This window comes from Lucilia cuprina, chromosome 4 (assembly GCF_022045245.1).
Source record: "Lucilia cuprina isolate Lc7/37 chromosome 4, ASM2204524v1, whole genome shotgun sequence".
In the NCBI taxonomy this organism is placed as follows: Eukaryota; Metazoa; Arthropoda; class Insecta; order Diptera; family Calliphoridae; genus Lucilia; species Lucilia cuprina.
In genome coordinates, this window is record NC_060952.1 from 41974230 (window position 1) to 41992631 (window position 18402).

General features: G+C 27.9%; 1 protein-coding gene across 5 annotated transcripts in view; it reads left to right on the plus strand.

Moving 5' to 3' along the window:
• The window catches only part of LOC111680930 (protein similar), a 206076-nt gene that overhangs the window by 27196 nt on the left and 160478 nt on the right, over window positions 1-18402 (plus strand). For all 5 annotated transcript variants that reach the window (XM_046948397.1, XM_046948398.1, XM_046948400.1 and 2 more), the window contains 3 exons: window positions 16467-16654; window positions 16729-17081; window positions 17149-17373. In XM_046948397.1, the coding sequence (XP_046804353.1) occupies window positions 16467-16654; window positions 16729-17081; window positions 17149-17373 (766 nt within the window). The remainder of the gene's footprint in view (window positions 1-16466; window positions 16655-16728; window positions 17082-17148; window positions 17374-18402) is intronic.

Below are 18402 nucleotides of genomic sequence, written 5' to 3' on the forward strand. Positions count from 1 at the left end.
TATTGTTTTGTCTTAAAAAATTCCAAGTAATAAATAATGAAAACTGCAAAGAAATGAATAAGCACATAAAAAATTAACTTTATACATACTTTCAAATAATTAAGTATTAAAATGTATATAATTTCCTTATTTTATAAAGATATCACCACAACAGTGCATTCAATAATTATAAAAATAATAAAAAAACTTTTAAAATTTAAAAAAATATAATAAAAAGCAAACAATCAATGTCAACATTTTTGAATTAAAAATATTTTTATAAAAAAATCAATTAATAGTTATTTTACAAATAAATGTATTCATAAGTGTACCTATAACTATTTTCTTCCTTTTATATCAATTTATTTGGTTTTATTTAATCAGTAGCATACAGCAAAATAAACAATAAAAAAATCAAACAAGTTTCTGTTCATGCCTGCATAAAACAATAACAAACAAGTGTCAAAATAATGGGAGAAAAATAACAAAGACACCCGCCATTTTTCTAAAAGGGGAGAGTGAGAGCATAATCCCCCTTTTAAACACTGTAAATAGGAGAATCAACAAAAAAGCTCAAAATAAAAGAGATAGACAGACACCCAAAAAAAAAAAAAATTAACAAATATAAACCTATTAATCAAAAAAGTAGCACAATCTAAATACTATTTATGTTTGATATTTCCAAGAATTAATTTATACGTGCGAATTTTTATGTTTTTTTTCAACTTAAATTTCTATTTATTAACTTGTTGTATACTGTTGGTTTTTTTGACAACGGCGGTGTTTAGTAGAGTATTGAAAAAATAATTTAAAATTGTCCCCTCAAATAGATAAAATATGTTTATATGAATACACTAGTAATTCAAAAAATTAAAATGGATATAAAAGTGTTTTAATAGTACAATGACTTTGTAGTGACCTTTAAAGAAAATTGATGATTTTATTAGGGTGCTTAAAGGGTTATTGTTATTTATTTAATATTTTTAATAAAACAAAAAATAAAATTTGTGATGTAAATGCTATTTAACAATAGTATAGTCTAGTCTATAGTCTAATGTATAGTCTAGTCTATAGTCTAATGTATAGTCTATAGTTTAGTTTACATTCCATTCTACAGTCTAGTCTAAAGCCTAGTCTATAGCCTAGTCTATAGTCTAGTCTATAGTCTAGTCTATAGTCTAGTCTATAGTCTAGTCTATAGTCTAGTCTATAGTCTAGTCTATAGTCTAGTCTATAGTCTAGTCTATAGTCTAGTCTATAGTCTAGTCTATAGTCTAGTCTATAATCTAGTCTATAGTCTAGTCTATAGTCTAGTCTATAGTCTAGTCTATAGTCTAGTCTATAGTCCAGTCTAAAGTCTAGACTAAAGTCAAGTCTATAGTCTAGTCTATAGTCTAGTCTATAGTCTAGTCTATAGTCTAGTCTATAGTCTAGTCTATAGTCTAGTCTATAGTCTGGTCTATAGTCTAGTCTATAGTCTAGCCTATAGTCTAGTCTATAGTCTAGTCTATAGTCTAGTCTATAGTCTAGTCTATAGTCTAGTCTATAGTCTAGTCTATAGTCTAGTCTATAGTCTAGTCTATAGTCTAGTCTATAGTCTAGTCTATAGTCTAGTCTATAGTCTAGTCTATAGTCTAGTCTATAGTCTAGTCTATAGTCTAGTCTATAGTCTAGTCTATAGTCTAGTCTATAGTCTAGTCTATAGTCTAGTCTATAGTCTAGTCTATAGTCTAGTCTATAGTCTAGTCTATAGTCTAGTCTATAGTCTAGTCTATAGTCTAGTCTATAGTCTAGTCTATAGTCCAGTCTATAGTCTAGTCTATAGTCTAGTCTATAGTCTAGTCTATAGTCTAGTCTATAGTCTAGTCTATAGTCTAGTCTATAGTCTAGTCTATAGTCTAGTCTATAGTCTAGTCTATAGTCTAGTCTATAGTCTAGTCTATAGTCTAGTCTATAGTCTAGTCTATAGTCTAGTCTATAGTCTAGTCTATAGTCTAGTCTATAGTCTAGTCTATAGTCTAGTCTATAGTCTAGTCTATAGTCTAGTCTATAGTCTAGTCTATAGTCTAGTCTATAGTCTAGTCTATAGTCTAGTCTATAGTCTAGTCTATAGTCTAGTCTATAGTCTAGTCTATAGTCTAGTCTATAGTCTAGTCTATAGTCTAGTCTATAGTCTAGTCTATAGTCTAGTCTATAGTCTAGTCTATAGTCTAGTCTATAGTCTAGTCTATAGTCTAGTCTATAGTCTAGTCTATAGTCTAGTCTATAGTCTAGTCTATAGTCTATAGTCTAGTCTATAGTCTAGTCTATAGTCTAGTCTAGTCTATAGTGTATTCTATAGTCTAGTCTATAGTCTAGTCTAGTCTATAGTCTAGTCTAAGGTCTAGTCTAAGGTCTAGTCTAAAGTCTAGTCTAAAGTCTAGTCTATAGTCTAGTCTACAGTCTAGTCTACAGTCTAGTCTATAGTCTAGTCTACTCTATAGTCTAGTCTATAGTCTAGTCTATAGTCTAGTCTATAGTCTAGTCTATAGTCTAGTCTATAGTCTACTCTATAGTCTAGTCTATAGTCTAGTCTATAGTCCAGGCTATAGTATAGGCTATAGTCCAGTCTATAGTCTAGTCTATAGTCTAATCTTTAGTCTATTTTATATTCTAGTCTAGTCTATGGTCTAGTCTATATTATAGTTTATAATCTAGTGTATAGTCTAATCTTTAGTATAGTTAATAGTCTAGTATGTAGTCTGGTTTATAGTCTAGTCTATATTCTAGTTTATAGTCTAGTCTATATTCTAGTTTATAGTCTAGTCTATAGTCTGGTCTATAGTCTAGACTTCAGTCTAGCCTACAGTAGGAAAATATTTACCTTTTCTTAAATATTTGTTTACATTTTAACTACTATATATCCCTTATTATTTTTTTTACAAAATACAAATATTTTTGTTTAATCCCGCGACCAAATGTCAAAATACAACTCCCACCCACATTTTTTAAACAGCTGTTTAGACAAGTGTAAACAAATAAAAGACAACGTTAAAAACAATAACAAAATAACACACAACATAAAATGTAAACAAAAACACACACACTCCACACAAACAAATCAAATTTTAAATGCCTGTTGTTACGGACTTGTTCAACACTGGTCATTGTTGAACATAAAAGCGAACAAGAAATAAACAAATTAAAATAGCGTTGCCAACCACAAACGAAAAAGAAAAAAACAAACAAAACTAGCTTTTTTCACCTGTCCTAAGTTAATGAAGTGCATATATAAATAAATTAGAATTGTATAGATGTCAATATATTTTAATAAGTAATAATTATAGAATATTTTTTTAGTAAAATTTAAAATTATATTATTACGAAATAGACAATATTTTTTACAAAATTATTTATCAAAATAGACGAAAAGAATTTTGTTTTTTGCTAATTTAAAAATTAGCGTCAAGGTATTAAAGCAAAAGAAAAATTATTTCTGTTTTAAGACTTTTAGGAGTCATTGAATTAACCTTGATTAATTCTTTTGATAAAATGCAATAAAAAAACTTTTTTTTCACGATTAAAATAATAAAGAAATGGTAACTGTGTTTATTTTGATTAAATAGCAAATTTAATTTTGATAATTTTATATTAAATTTTAAATAAATCATATGACATCGATTTTTACAGTTATAAAAAATGTTTAATTTGCTTTCTTGTAGAAAAAGGGAAAAGTTGCTCTTGTTTTAACTTTGCCCTTTTCTTGAAGAACTTTAGGTTGCTTTCTTTAATTAATGTTATTTCAATACACTGAGAGTATTTACTTAACATTTTCTTTAATTCACATATTTTTAGCAATGCAAAACATTGTTTTTATAATAAAATATTTTGTTTCGAATAAAAAATTTTTAAAAAAGTAAAAGGAATAAAAAATTAGTAGTACATGACATCACAAACATTTCAATAAACTAAAGAAAATTTCCTTTCATTTTCATTTTTGGCAGTCATGAGACTTTTTAAATCGTTTGACCGTATTCAAAATCATATGAAGATAATTTTCATTTATAAATAAATTTTCTTGTGTAAATATAATTTTTTTATTTAAAAATTCAAATGATAGTTTTACACATGATAATGTGTATAATAATTTATTATATCATACATGTGCTGTGTTATATATATTGTAAATAAAATATTTCGGCCACATATTATCAATTTTAAACCAAGTGGGAGGAATAATGTCAAAAAACACTTGATCTTAAAAAAAATTCTTAGAATTATAAACTTATAATGCTAATTAATTTAAAGAAAATTATGTTATTCAAATTTCTTTAAGACAACATGATTAGATATATTTTAAATTACTTTTTTTGTTTAAACAATGTAATTTCCTAACGATTTTTTTAACATTCACCCTTTTTGAAAAGTTTTTAAAAAGTAATCTCTCATTTTTAATTGTAACTTTAGTCCAGTTGATTGTTAATAATTATTATTAAATGTCTTTTTTTGTTTTAATTAATTTATAATTTATTATGATGAATTGTATGAAATAAACTTGTAATATTTATTGTTGTTGTTATTCTTTATTTGTTTTTGCAAAACAATTGCACTCCCTTGGACCTGTCTAACCCAAGTCTGTTTTAATAAAAAAAAAACAATTCCATAACAATACCCCTTTAGAAATTCTGAGAATTTTTAAACAAATTATTTACATGTGTTGCATTGATGATGATAACACACTTACAGTCATGCAATAAATTGAACTTGTTTTCATTTGATTTTTTTTATTATAACTATTAAACTAAATTTAAATTTATTTATTAACTTGTTGGAGATTTTTCGTTCAGATGTGAGAAAAAATAGGGATGTATTATTATAGTATAGTCTTAAGTCTGGACTATAGTTTAATTATTAGACTATAGTACAGATTAGAGGCTAGACTATTATAGTCAGGACTAGTTCACTTCGTTTCAGACTAATGACTATATTATATGTACTATAGCCCAATCTTAAGACTAGATTATAGGCTGTAGATTAAATTATTGTTGAGACTATAGTCCTGGCTATATTTTACACAATTGCCAGGATTTTAAACTATACTATAGTCGAGCCGATATACTAGACTATAACACAGAATAGAGACTAGTATATAGTTTATACTTTCGACAGTGGAGAAGACTATATAATAGGCTACAGAAGACTATATACTACAAGTTTAAACTATATTCCTCATTATATACTAGACTATACTGTATTTAAGACTATAGTATAGACGGTAGACTATATTGTAGTATATAGAAAGACTAAACTATTGACAAGATAAAGGACAACAGTTCAGACTATGGACTAGACTATAAATACATAAGTCTATAGTTCAGACTTTATTCACTATATATTGCAGACTATAGACTAGTTTATTGTCCAGATCATATGATTTTATAACGCCGATAAAGTGTTACTTCTTACTATAGAGATTATTAAGATTATAAAGTTCTACCTCCAGTTATTGCCAAGATGTCATAATAGGTTTTAAACTATAGTTCAGACTATATACTATAGTCCGGACTGTATACTTAGCTATATTTTAGTTTAGTCTATGCACTAGGCTGTTGTCTAGACTATAGTCCAGATTATATACTAAACTATTGATGAGATTGGAGATTGGGCTGTAGGCCAGAATATCTGCATTATAAAGTCCTGTATTTAGTTATTGCTAAGTTGTCATAATAGGTTTTATATTACAGTCCAGACTATATATTATAGTTCGGACTATATATTCTAAACTAAGTAAAAAAAATTTTAAATTCAAAGAAATTTATTTGTTTTTTTCTCTTGTTTAATTAATTTAAGATTTTTTAATGTTTTTGTCTTTTGACATTGTTATGATTTTTTTTTTTTGAATTGAGAACATAAATTTAAGACTTGCTGCAACAATCTGTTCACAATTACTCTTTCAACATTTTAGTAGGTACAATATACAACTTGATTGTGAATTGAATAAATATCAATATTATGTTTGACTCTAGCAACAGTTTAAATTAAACAGATTAAATAATTCCTTCAAAATTTATTACCCCACATTTCATTATTTATATTCAGTCTTATATTTTTTACAATTTGCAAAAATTAAAAAACAATTATATCACATCATAAAACTAATTTAACTTGTTGTTGTTATAAAATATTATTTATTTCAAACAAAATAAATGTTTATGTGTAACTTTTTTGCTAAGGCTTTAAAATGTCAAACACGCTGCCATCAGTGGAAAAGTTAACATTTGATTTAAAATGTTTCAATTAAAAGAAGATGACAACAAAGTATTAATCGTAATAGAAGTAATAAATTATAAAAGCGTAATGGAATATTTTTAATATTTTTTTTATATATTACTTCATTTTTGTTGTGTTTTATTTATTAAACAAAAAAAAAATGCTTATTATTTTATAAATTTATTTTTACAGATTTTTTGTTTTGTTGAAATATAAGTCAAATTAATGACCACTTTAATCATAAATTGCAATGACAATAATATGAACTCAAGTGACATAGACAATTTAAGTTGTAGGTAGATAAACAATAAAATTTTGTGTGCATATTAAGCATGTGAACGAAAATTTGAGAAAAAACTGTTGCTAAGTGTTTAAATTGAATGTCAAGAATGCTATAGTAGGCATTGTTAGTTTTAAAAGTCTTTAGAAAAAGCTACAAAATAAATAGCAAGAACTCTAAAACTATTCACATAATCACATAAGAACTCTTAAACCATTATCACAAGACATAGATTATGGCTTAAAACAAAAACTATATAAATCTTTAAACAACTTTGTAAAAGTTTACATAGGTTAATAACATAAATTTTAAACAGTAAAAATATTTTACAAAACTATTTTTAAATATTTTATTTACTTAAGAAAAATACTTAAATCTTTTAAATCTTTTATTTACTCTTCTCGTATTTGTTTAACTGTCAAAAACCACTTCATTTTCAAATAGAAAAATTAGCATTAATGAAATGTAGTGGAAACAAAAACAACTTATTACGCTTAGTTGCCATGTAAGCTTAACAGTCAACTGTCATTTAAGATCAATATTTGTGATCGATTACAAATGAATACTATGGATTTTGTAAAATACATTTAGGAATATAAATAGTTTTCATTAATATTCTTATTGTGGAGGAAATGATAAAATTGAAGTTAAAATAATATAAAAAAATTGATTTTTTTATTTGAAAAATAGGTCATTACTCTGACATCACTTAAGTAATTAGTTACATACATGTAGTACATTAATTACAATATCTTTCTGACCTTGTATCAGAGAAATTATGAATCAATTATATCAATAGATCTTTACTTCAATTTTTGTCTTTCGTGTGTCCTTTATCAATCGTCAGATCAGTTTTGGCATTTTTTTTTTTTTTTGCAAAAAAACAGAAATTTTATGGTCGTTTTGAAAAGTAATTGGAGAACATATTTAGGTAAGAGACTGACAAATTAAATGATTGAAGCAGTCACACAAACTTTCTGGAATTCGTTAAGCACAATCTGAAATAGGCTGAATATATCAAGGCAGACATGGAAGTCGGCTTGTCCCTTCAATTAACACTGTCGCTGTTGCAAAGACGAACCGAAAAGGATGAACCGGTCTACGATCTTTTCTGTGAATGTCCTGCTATAGCCGGGAAGAAAAATCACTTTCTTTGCGGCCACTTTATATCCAATATTGCTGAGATATATATAATGATATCTTAAGATTTCTCGCGGTTCTCCCTTCGACTCTACTTGATTGTTTGCACGCAATGAACTACTATGTTAACCAACCAAAAAACCAACCAGCATCTGAAAGATCTTCTCCTAAAACAGAAGAATGTTCAGACGTGATGTTGGGTGGGTAGATTTTTCAGATCTTTTCGGCTATATATTGGGTCGATCTGCCAAACTTTTGTTAATTTTCCTTTATCTTCGAGTTTAGGAACTCGAGAGCTATCGCTTCTGTTTTTGTGTGCTTATTGAGATCTTGATACGTTTAGTATTAACGTTTTGTACTTGTACTTCTATTGCTGAACTTACACTAGAAAAGCTTTCGTTCGTGCAATTGTCCCCTTTGACTTGTTGTTAACGAGCCATTTTATGCAGAAGAGGTCGACCAAATGTTAAACCTTTATAGGTATCGACCGACACTAAAAAATGCATGTACTCTTTTTTATAAATTACATTTATAAATTATTTATAAATTTCATAAAGGTCCAAACTATTTTGTTTCCCAGTATCATTTGTTGGCTACCGCATAACTTGGGGAATTCTCTTATGCCTTTCTTTGGAGCTTTATCATGAATTTACATTTCCATACAATCAGGTAAATTTATGTTATTTCCACGGTAGGCTGTTGTTGTTACATGATGGCTGTAACTGGATGCTTTTCTCTGGAGAGAAAACTTCCGGTTGATACAGCGGTGATCCAATTGACGTGGGAACGTTGACGGTTAAATATGGGACAGTGATATAATTTGGGCAGCCATGTATGAATATCACTAAGTGCTATTGGAGTATAAATAGGTTCATCTCAAGGGTGGGTCTAAGGAGCTTCGTTATTTAATAAGTTTTAATGTTTGCGGGTTGTCATTGGGTATTGGCGGTTGCAAGTGGCATGCATCAGTACTTTCCGTTTCAGCGGGAAATCTATTTCAAATAAATTATATAGCACGATACCTTAAGCGAAGTGTTGTACTTGATTCGTTTAGTAATGTATATAAATTGACACGAGCACTGGCTGTTGTAACACATAGGGGCTTTGGTGGACCACTCTATTTGTGAAACTACCAACATGGTCAGTTTTTTCTAAAAAGTAGGGGGAGGGCTAATATGAGACAGATGAATCTTGGATTCAAAATACTATGTTGTTCTTTCTTCGAATCTCGAGAATGCTTAGGTCTCAATTTGGCAACGAAAACTTTGGAGTAAAACTTGTTAATGGATGATTAATATAATTGAATAAATATTAAAACAAAAGTACATGAACTAGATTCAATGAAAAGTACAGTTATGTTTAATAAACTCAATTATTAACTAAGTTTTGAAAATGTTTATAGTTTTCATTATTGTTGTCTTTTTAAACATAAATAATTATAAAAAATCTACTTGTTTTAGTGCAAAAGGAAGTTGTTTTAAATTGTTCTTACCTTTTTATTCAATCAGCAAAAACATTTTTTATTGGAATTAATATTGAAGTGTATACAAACAAGTAAGAGTACTATATTCGGCTGTGCCGAATCTTATATACCCTTCACCATGGTGTGTTAAAAAGTCGGTATCAAAAACTCGTCTTTCATATCACTTACTTCGAGCTGAACATACTTAATTTCATGTTTCTAGATTCAATATTATAGGAAATTCAAAAAGTACCTAATCCGGTCTCTACATACTTAATTCCATGTTTCTAAGTTCATTATTATGGAAATCTCAAAAAGTACCTTTTGAAAAACTAAAAAGTATCAAAAAGTTCACTTTTTCCGGTTCTCACATAATTCCGACTCTACATACTTAATTTTATGTTTCTGGGTTCATTATTATAGAAAACTGAAAAAGTACCTTTTGAAAAACGAAAAAGTACCAAAAAATTATATTTTATGTGTTCTCAACTAATTCCGAATCTACATACTTAATTTAATGTTCCTAGGTTCAATATTATAGAATATTCAAAAAGTACCTTTTGAAAAACGAAAAAGTACCAAAAAGTTCCCTTTTTTGGGTTCTCACCTAATTCACATACTTAATTTCATATTTTTAGGTTCAATATTATAGAAAATTCAAAAAGTACCTTTTAAAAAACAAAAAAGTACCAAAAGGTTCCCTTTTATGGCTTCTAACTTAAGCAAGGCTTCACATAATTAATTTCATGTTTCTAGCCAATAACAACACACTAGTGCTGCTCTCGCACTGCTACTCTTGCTCTGCTGTTCTCGCTCTGCCTTGATTTTATAAACATAGTACAATAACAAAATTTACCGTATGATTATGTATTTTGTTTTTGAATAAAAAATCTCAGTTTTTGGTGAAAATTTCAGAGGTTGTCTCGGATTTTTGCTCATATCTCCGTTATTTATGGACCGATTTTGCTGATTTTAAATAGCGATCTTCCCGAAAGCATGTCTAATAGAATTATTGAAGATTCGGATCTCACCGATATCTGGGGTCCTCAACAAACATACAGACAGACATACAGACATATATATACTTTATAGGGTCGAAAAATTATATTATCGAAATTACAAACGGAATGACAAACTTATATACCCTTCTCACGAAGGTGAAGGGTATAAAAATAATTGTAGTTTTTTCTCTTTCTCTCTTATTATTTATTATTATTGCTAAAAAGGCAAGTGATTATTGTTATTGTTATAGTTACTTATTATGCCATTCATGTTTTAAGTTTTTTGTTTATTTGTTTTTTTTTTATTTTAATAGTGTGTCTGTTATTTTATTTTTGTTATTATTTAATTAAATTGTGAATACATATTTATAAACTAAAATCATATACAATTTTGTGTGAATAAATAAATTTATGTACATTATTTTGTATTTATATAAATAACATACTTTTTCTGTTGGTTTTACTTTTTAAAAAGGTAAATAATTTTAGCCTCAAAATAATTAAGTTTTGTTTACAAAACAAACCTTGAACTAATTTTAAATTACTGCAAATGGTACCAGAGATTTAGAAGAACTTTTTCTGGTCTCTCCATAGTTTACGAGAACAACGAATAGTTTACAGTTTATCAGACTATAAAAAATTCCAATATTACATTTTCTTACAGCTCTGTTTAATAATTTTCTTCTAAATGTCACATTTTATTAAAAATGTTATTTTTTCTTATATAGCAATCGCATCAACTTGTAATTAAATCGTATTAAGTGTTTAATATTCGAATATCTTAAATTTCAAACCACAATATAGATAAAAAAGAAAAATTTGCCAAGTAACAACTAAAAACACGCGATCAAAAAAATGAATACAAAATTGTGTGAATATGATTTGTTCGAACTTTTTTTGCAGTAACTAATAAATTGTTAATAGACAAGGTTAAACAACAACAATTAAAATAGCACAAATTAAAAATTTTGTTTTTTCTTTTTGTTTATTGCAAAAATTCACAAAAACCTTGATCATATGTTTAAGATATTTTACTTAAACACCTGTCTCTTTCCACATTAAAAGAATGAAGAAAAAATAAAAGGGAGAATAAATAAGAGATATCTACATACATACAGACAAATATCATAGTTATAGAAAGTAAAAGATTTCTATATTTGCAACTTCGAAAATGATCAAATATGAACTTTAAGTTCATGATCAAAACATAGTGGTGGAGACCATTAAAAGTATAAAACTTATATCTGGTGGAGACCAATAATACTTTTGATGAAATTAAGTCCTGATGCTTCAACGTTTGGTGGGTTTTTTTTCCAGACAAACGTGTAATGAGTGCTTAATGCATCGCCATCCAAATTAAAACCTAAAATATGTTCATGATGATATTGCAGTTAAATTCTGTCCAAACCTCTCTCTGATGGTATTGCAGTTAAACTCTCTCCAATGAAATACCTTTGTATTGTAGATTAGTGTCAAGTACTTAAAGATGTGTCTTACTTTACAGTACCACTTTGATTGAAAGATCACAACAAGTGATCACTAAATTCAAAGGAAGCCGAAAGAGTTTCTTCAGATTACGTAAGAAGAGGTTGAAAACAATGTACAATAATAAGATATTAGAGAAAGCTGAGAGATGTCCCTCAGTTGCTATTATGAGGAGAGCCCCGTAAAGGGATAAAGAGTGAAGAATGTTTTTAGATTTCAAAAGTCATTGTTATTAATCCGTTTACTTAATTGCAGAGATCTCTCTCTCTCTCTGTACGTAAGAAGAGGGTGAAAACAACTACAATATGAAGACATTGCAGAAAGCTCAGAGATGTCCCTCAATTGCTATTATCGTTATCATGAAGAGAGAGGGAGAGTGGGAAAATGTTTTTAGATTTTAAAAGTCATTGAAACTAAAGTTAGTGATCCGTTTACTTAATTGCAGAGATCTCTCATTGAAACTACTTTCAGATAGCCCAACAAGAGATTTCAGATAGCCCAATGCAGAGATCTCTCATCGGGCTATTTGAAAGTTGTTTGAGAGTTTATATTTGTAAGAGACTTCTGTTATTAAATTGCAAACTCGACATAGCTTTGGAAATTTCTGAAATTATATGTTGAAGAATGTCTCCGAAAGCTCAAAACTATGATTAGACTTACTGATGCCATAAAAAGAGCGCCCAACACCTTTATGGATTTACGATTTAGGTATATCTGCTGATGTCAAAGATTATCTTACCCCAGATCATTTGCTTAGTTAAGAAATATTTAGTGGTTATAGTGGAATTAGAGGTTTTTTCATGGTTTCATATTAAGGAAAGACGTTTAATTCAATGGAGCAATATATTTCTTTTAAAAATATAATTTAAGAATCTCTGGCCTCTCTCACACTCTTAAAGTCTCTGAGATTATCATTTAGAAATCTCATTAGCTAATCAGCTAAACTAAAAACTAATAAAAACGTTTTTTTTTCATTTAGTCGGTCACAGTCCAACTTTTATCCAACACAAAAATGCTGTGTGTTATGAATACAAATTCTCACAATAATTAATCATTTTTTTAAATAAAATATATATTGTTGCTATTTTTCTATATACACACATGAGGAAGCTGCACGCGCCATTTGTGGCTTTTTTCAGTCACACTTTTTTTTTTTTCAATTTTTAGATTATTTTCGAAAAAACTTCAAAGGCAAAAAAACATTTTAACATAACTTTGATGAATTTAGTTTTTTTTTAGAAAAAATTTCTTGATTTTGCAAGGCCTAGTTTTGTTAAATTATTTATTTTTGATTATATTTAGTAGAAGTAGAAGCTGTCAGATAACTCAGTAGTCATTGAATTGAAAAATTACTGTTGTTAGTTTGACAATCATAACAATTTATTGCTCCATTTAAGTGACATTTGAATAATTTTTAAAGAGTTTAGCAAATTTATTAGATTTTCGATAAAAAACAGTGGTCAGTATGATCGAATTTTTGGTGAAAAAATGTATTTAAAGGAAGTACTAAAACATTCTCGAAAGAAAATACTACAACTTCCATGAAGGTTAAATGTTAAGTTAACTGTTTCGCTGTCCTCCTCACTTGGCTCAGAGACAGAAAGGGGCCGAGATCGATCTCTAATTTTCTACTGTCTCTTTTACTACATGACAACTGCACGGCCATCTATACAGCCACGAGAAGAATCCGGGAATCTTAAAAATTCAACTGTACATATATAGTTAGACAGTCTTGCATCGATCAAGTCTCTTAACTCCAATGTTATTAAGTCGACAAGTCTGCTCAATTATATTCAAGCATTGGAACTACTGACATAGCATCATGTTGAGTTAATATGGGTTGCAGGACATGAGGACATCCGGGGTAATGAAATATCTGATGAATACGCAACCAAAGAGTCGTCCCTGGACTTAATTCTTGTGCAATGGGATATTCATACTCCCCTGGTGATCCTATTAAAACTGATTGATGAATAGGCTTTGAATGAGATGGTATTCGGGTGGTCAAATATTTGTACTTGTAAATATCTGTTGGTTTTCACAGAGAGCGTAAAAAAACCAGTTTCCTCCCAGTTAGGGAGGAAAACCATTCTCTTATCATAAGGGAATGGCAATTCAAAAGGTAGCACGTGGTAGCCCGCTAACTAGCGAGCAACCAACGTAATCTAACCTAACCTTCGCATGTTCTATATTCTTCTCAATCCGCGTGTTAAACTTCCTACTATCTATCCTCATACTTGCTTTTTTTGAAAAGTCTTCTCGACTTTGTGGTTCTACTCACCTACTCATTATTTCAAGTAGTTATTTCTCACCCATGTTTTTAAAACTGACCCTATTGAGGTCTCTTGAGGTCTCTAGTTGCTTTCCGTATGAAAGAAATATATTCACTCCTTTATTGACTGTAATTCCCGAGTTTCGTGGTCCTTATTGCCATCACGCTAGTAAATATGTTAATTCCTTAATTTATTCAGTTATTGCACGGCCTTTTACATTGTGTTTGTGATTAGGTAGACGGTAGGGTATTTCGGTTTCTGGTTTTTTAATGTTCTTGTGATTATATAGACGGTAGGGTATTTCGGTTTCTGTGGTTGTCCAGCACCGTTTTGGCTTCTAGTTAAGAGTCATCATTCTTAAAACGGACCAATTATGGTATTTTTCTTAATATTCCAATATGATGGCTTATATTATATTTGGGAACAGTGTCTCAACTAAACTGAAAATATCAATTTCAGTCTTCGACGGGTTAACATTTATACCTCCAGCTGAAGCTCAGCTTAAGGTGTCATTGCCTCTTCTACACAAGTAATTTGAATAATATCCTTTTATAAGTATAAAATAATGCAGGTTTCAATAACAGTTTAAAAGTTCTGTCTTTAATCAATTCTTTTAATACTCTGCCTATTTGAAATTTATATTTGATTGGTATACAATTTGTTATTTGAATAACAAAAAAAAAACGCGCCAAAAATTTTATAAAGATTTTTATAAAAACATGACACATTGATTGAAATGCATGCAAGTTTACTTTACTTTAACTTGAGTTGAGTAGATTGAATTGTAAACGTTTTAAATAACATGCCAATGTTTATCAAATTTCAAAAAATATACAAGTAAAATTATTATTATTTTGTTTTTACTTCAAGCAGGCACACTTTGGAATCAACAAAAAAAAACATATTTACTAGACCAGAATCGAATATTCGGTATTGGGAAATTGAATTGTAATAGAAAGGAATTATAGATAATTTTTAATAAATCTTATTTAAAATTCATCTTGCAAGAAATCAACGACTAAATAGAGGTTAAGTTATCCTAGAGAGACGAAAATTGATACCAAACTAGTCCTCCGAAAGGTTGTAGTTTCCCCTTTACCTTGATTTATTTTAAAAAATTTCACCCGAATATGTTTCGTGCTGTACACCAGTTCAGAAAACATTTTATTATGTAGGCCTACAATATTGTAACAAAATTATTAACATTACAATTAAGCGCTTGAACGATCCAAAGCAACAATTTCAGTTTTGCATACGTGATCTTTTGAATCTTAAATTCGGTGGGCCTTACAAAAATGCATAATAACAGTAAACACTTTATAAAAAATACCCCTTAAATGTTACAATAAATTATTTGTTATTATTATAATAGACCTCCTTTTAAACCACAGATAACTTGTTATAAATACTCTTGAAATTTTCTCCTTATAACCTCTTTATTAAGGATCCACTGTATTTACAACAGCAGCAACATTTACAACAATAACTTTAGCTGCTATAGCAACAACCATCAATTAATTATTAATTTATTTATAAAAATACTCTTTTTGACATTCTGCGATCGTATGCAAAGAGCGCATGTGATGGGCATACGTGATCTCTGTTGGTCTGTCAGTCGAGCTTGTGACGTAAATATGCAACGAGAGTTTCTTTTTTAATTAAATATAAAAAAAGTGTTCTCACTTTCGTTGAAAACAAAAAATGTATTTCTTTTATTAAAAAAGAAAGAATCATAATTTTTTTGTAATTTCAATAAAAACTTTTAATTTTTAATATTTTTTTTTTTTCAATTTATAATTAATCTTTTTGAATTAATATTGTAATTTTAAATAATAATTTCCAAATTCATAAACAAATTATTATTTTCGAATGAAAAGTTCTTATTTGTAATGGAAAACTCGAATGAAAAACTCAAATTTTGAATAAAAAATTTTAGTTTTGAATGGAAAACTCAAATTTCGAATAGAAAATTGTTCTTTCAAACTGAAATTTTTAATTTTGAATACAAATTTGTAATTTCGTATAGAAATTTGTAATTTCTTTTAGAAATTCGTGATTTTGATCAAAAATTTTTTATTTCAATTAGAATTTAAATTAAAATTTGGAAATAAATTCTTAATTCCGGATATTATTCAGATATTTTTGATAAAAATTTGTCAAATTTATATTTTCAAATATAATATTTATAGTTCATAACAAAAATTCTTAATTTTAAATAAAAAAATTGTTAATTCCAACAGAAATTTATAGTTTCGAATATAATTTTATAATTTCTATTAGAATTTAGTAAATTCGAATACAAATTTGAGTTTCGCATAAGAAATTTGTTTGTTCGAATAATAAAAAAGTAATTTCAAATGAAAATATTTAAATTCGAATGGAAATTTCTAATTTAAAATATAATTCTTCATTTTCAACATATACTTGCTATTTTGGAAAATATTTTTCAATTTCCAAGAGTTTTTTTTTTGTTATTTAGGGACATATTTAGTATCTTTTCATATTTCACCTATTTTTTTAGTCAAAATTATGCATCAGAAATTCCCAATTTTAGACTAAAACTAATATTTTCTTCCATTTCTTTTTTCTTATTACAGGAACAATGAAAAACGTAAAGAACGTTCTCGAGATGCCGCCAGATGTCGCCGTTCTCGTGAAACTGAAATCTTTACCGAATTGGCACAAGTTTTACCCTTGAAAAAGGAAGATGTCCAACAACTAGACAAAGCCTCGGTCATGCGTATAGCCATAGCCTATTTAAAAGTGCGCGATATGTTGAAAATGTGTAAGTAGATTGAAAAAAAAAACATGACAAAAATTTATACAAATTAAAAAAAATATATACATTTCTTTTCGCAGTTCCCAAAATTCAAGAACTACTCGGTGATTTACAACTCTCTGACAACAATACAAGTGAGGAAAACCCGGATTCCTCAGCTGATACTTCTGCTCTTAATAGCACTTTAGATTCCAATGATTCTTCAACACAATCTTCACAAATCTCCGAAGATTCCAATCAACCAACTGCTGTGGAGGCTGTACAATCCTTAGAGACTACAGCTTTAGTCCCAGCAAATGGTAGTCCTGTTGCAGCCGAAGATTTTAGTATGTTGCTAAAACAAACCTTAGATGGTTTCTTATTGATCTTATCCAATGATGGTGATATTACCTATGTGAGCGGTAATATCAGTGACTATTTGGGTTTGTCAAAAGTGAGTTTTTGTTATTGATTTTTTTTCTTATATTTTGTATTTTAACTGTTTGTGTTTTATTTTTTAGATTGATATCTTGGGCCAACAAATTTGGGAATATGCCCATCAATGCGATCATGCTGAGCTTAAGGAGGCTCTCAATATAAAACGCAACGGCTTGACCGATAAAGTTAAAGATGAAAATCTTTTAGAGGAGGGCATCTCTACCGATCATCGTGATTTATTTGTGCGCTTAAAGTGCACCATTACAAGTCGTGGTCGTAGTATCAATATTAAAAGTGCTTCTTATAAGGTGAGAGAGAGGAAGACATTTACGAGTAGAATTTTTCAGTTTCAAACAAAAATTCCTAATTTCAAATAGATTTTTTTAATTTCGAATAGATTTTTTTATATTCGAATAATAGTTTTTTCAATTTTAAAAAGAAATTCTTAATACCGAATAGAATTTCTCATTTTCGTATAGAAATTTGAAATTTTCAATAGAAATTTGTAATTTCTAATATAAGAGAATTTCTTATTTTTGTACAACTTCTTTATTCGGAACAAAATTTGTGACAAAAATTCGTAATTCCAAATAAAAATAGTTAATTTTGTATAGAATTTTTAAATTGTCAAATTGTCGGATAGAATTCTTAATTTGGAACTAAATTTGTTATTTTTAAATAAAACTTTTTAATTTACAACTAAATCTTTTAATTTTAAATAGTAAATTTTACTTTCGAATAAAACTGTTTAATTTCGAATTGAAGTTTTCAATTTCTACAAAAAATTCGAATGGAATTCTTTATTTCGAAAAAAATTTCTTAATTTTAAGTAGAAATCTTTAATAGAATAAAATTTTTCAATTTTAAATAGTTAATTATATATTCGAATAAAAATTTTTAATTTCGAATCGAATTTTTCAATTTCTAGTAGAAATTGGAATGAAAATTCTTACTTCGAAAATAAGTTTTTCAATTTAAATAGAAATTTTCAATTTCAAATAAAAATTACTTATTTCGAATAAAATTTTTCAATCTCTTAAAGAAATAGTTTATTTGGAATTGAATTTCTTAAATTCGAATTGCATTTCTTAAATTCGAATTGAATTTCTTAAATTCCAATTGAATTTCTTAAATTCGAATTGAATATTTTAATTTCGAATGGAATTTTTAATAGAAATAATTTATATTTAATAAAAATGTTTATTTTTGAATAAAATTTTTGAATTTTTAAATAAATATGAATTGAATTTTTCAATATCGAATAGAAATTTTAAATTTTAAAAAGAATTTCCTAATTTGAAATAGGAATTCTTAATTTCGATCATAAATCCTCTAAT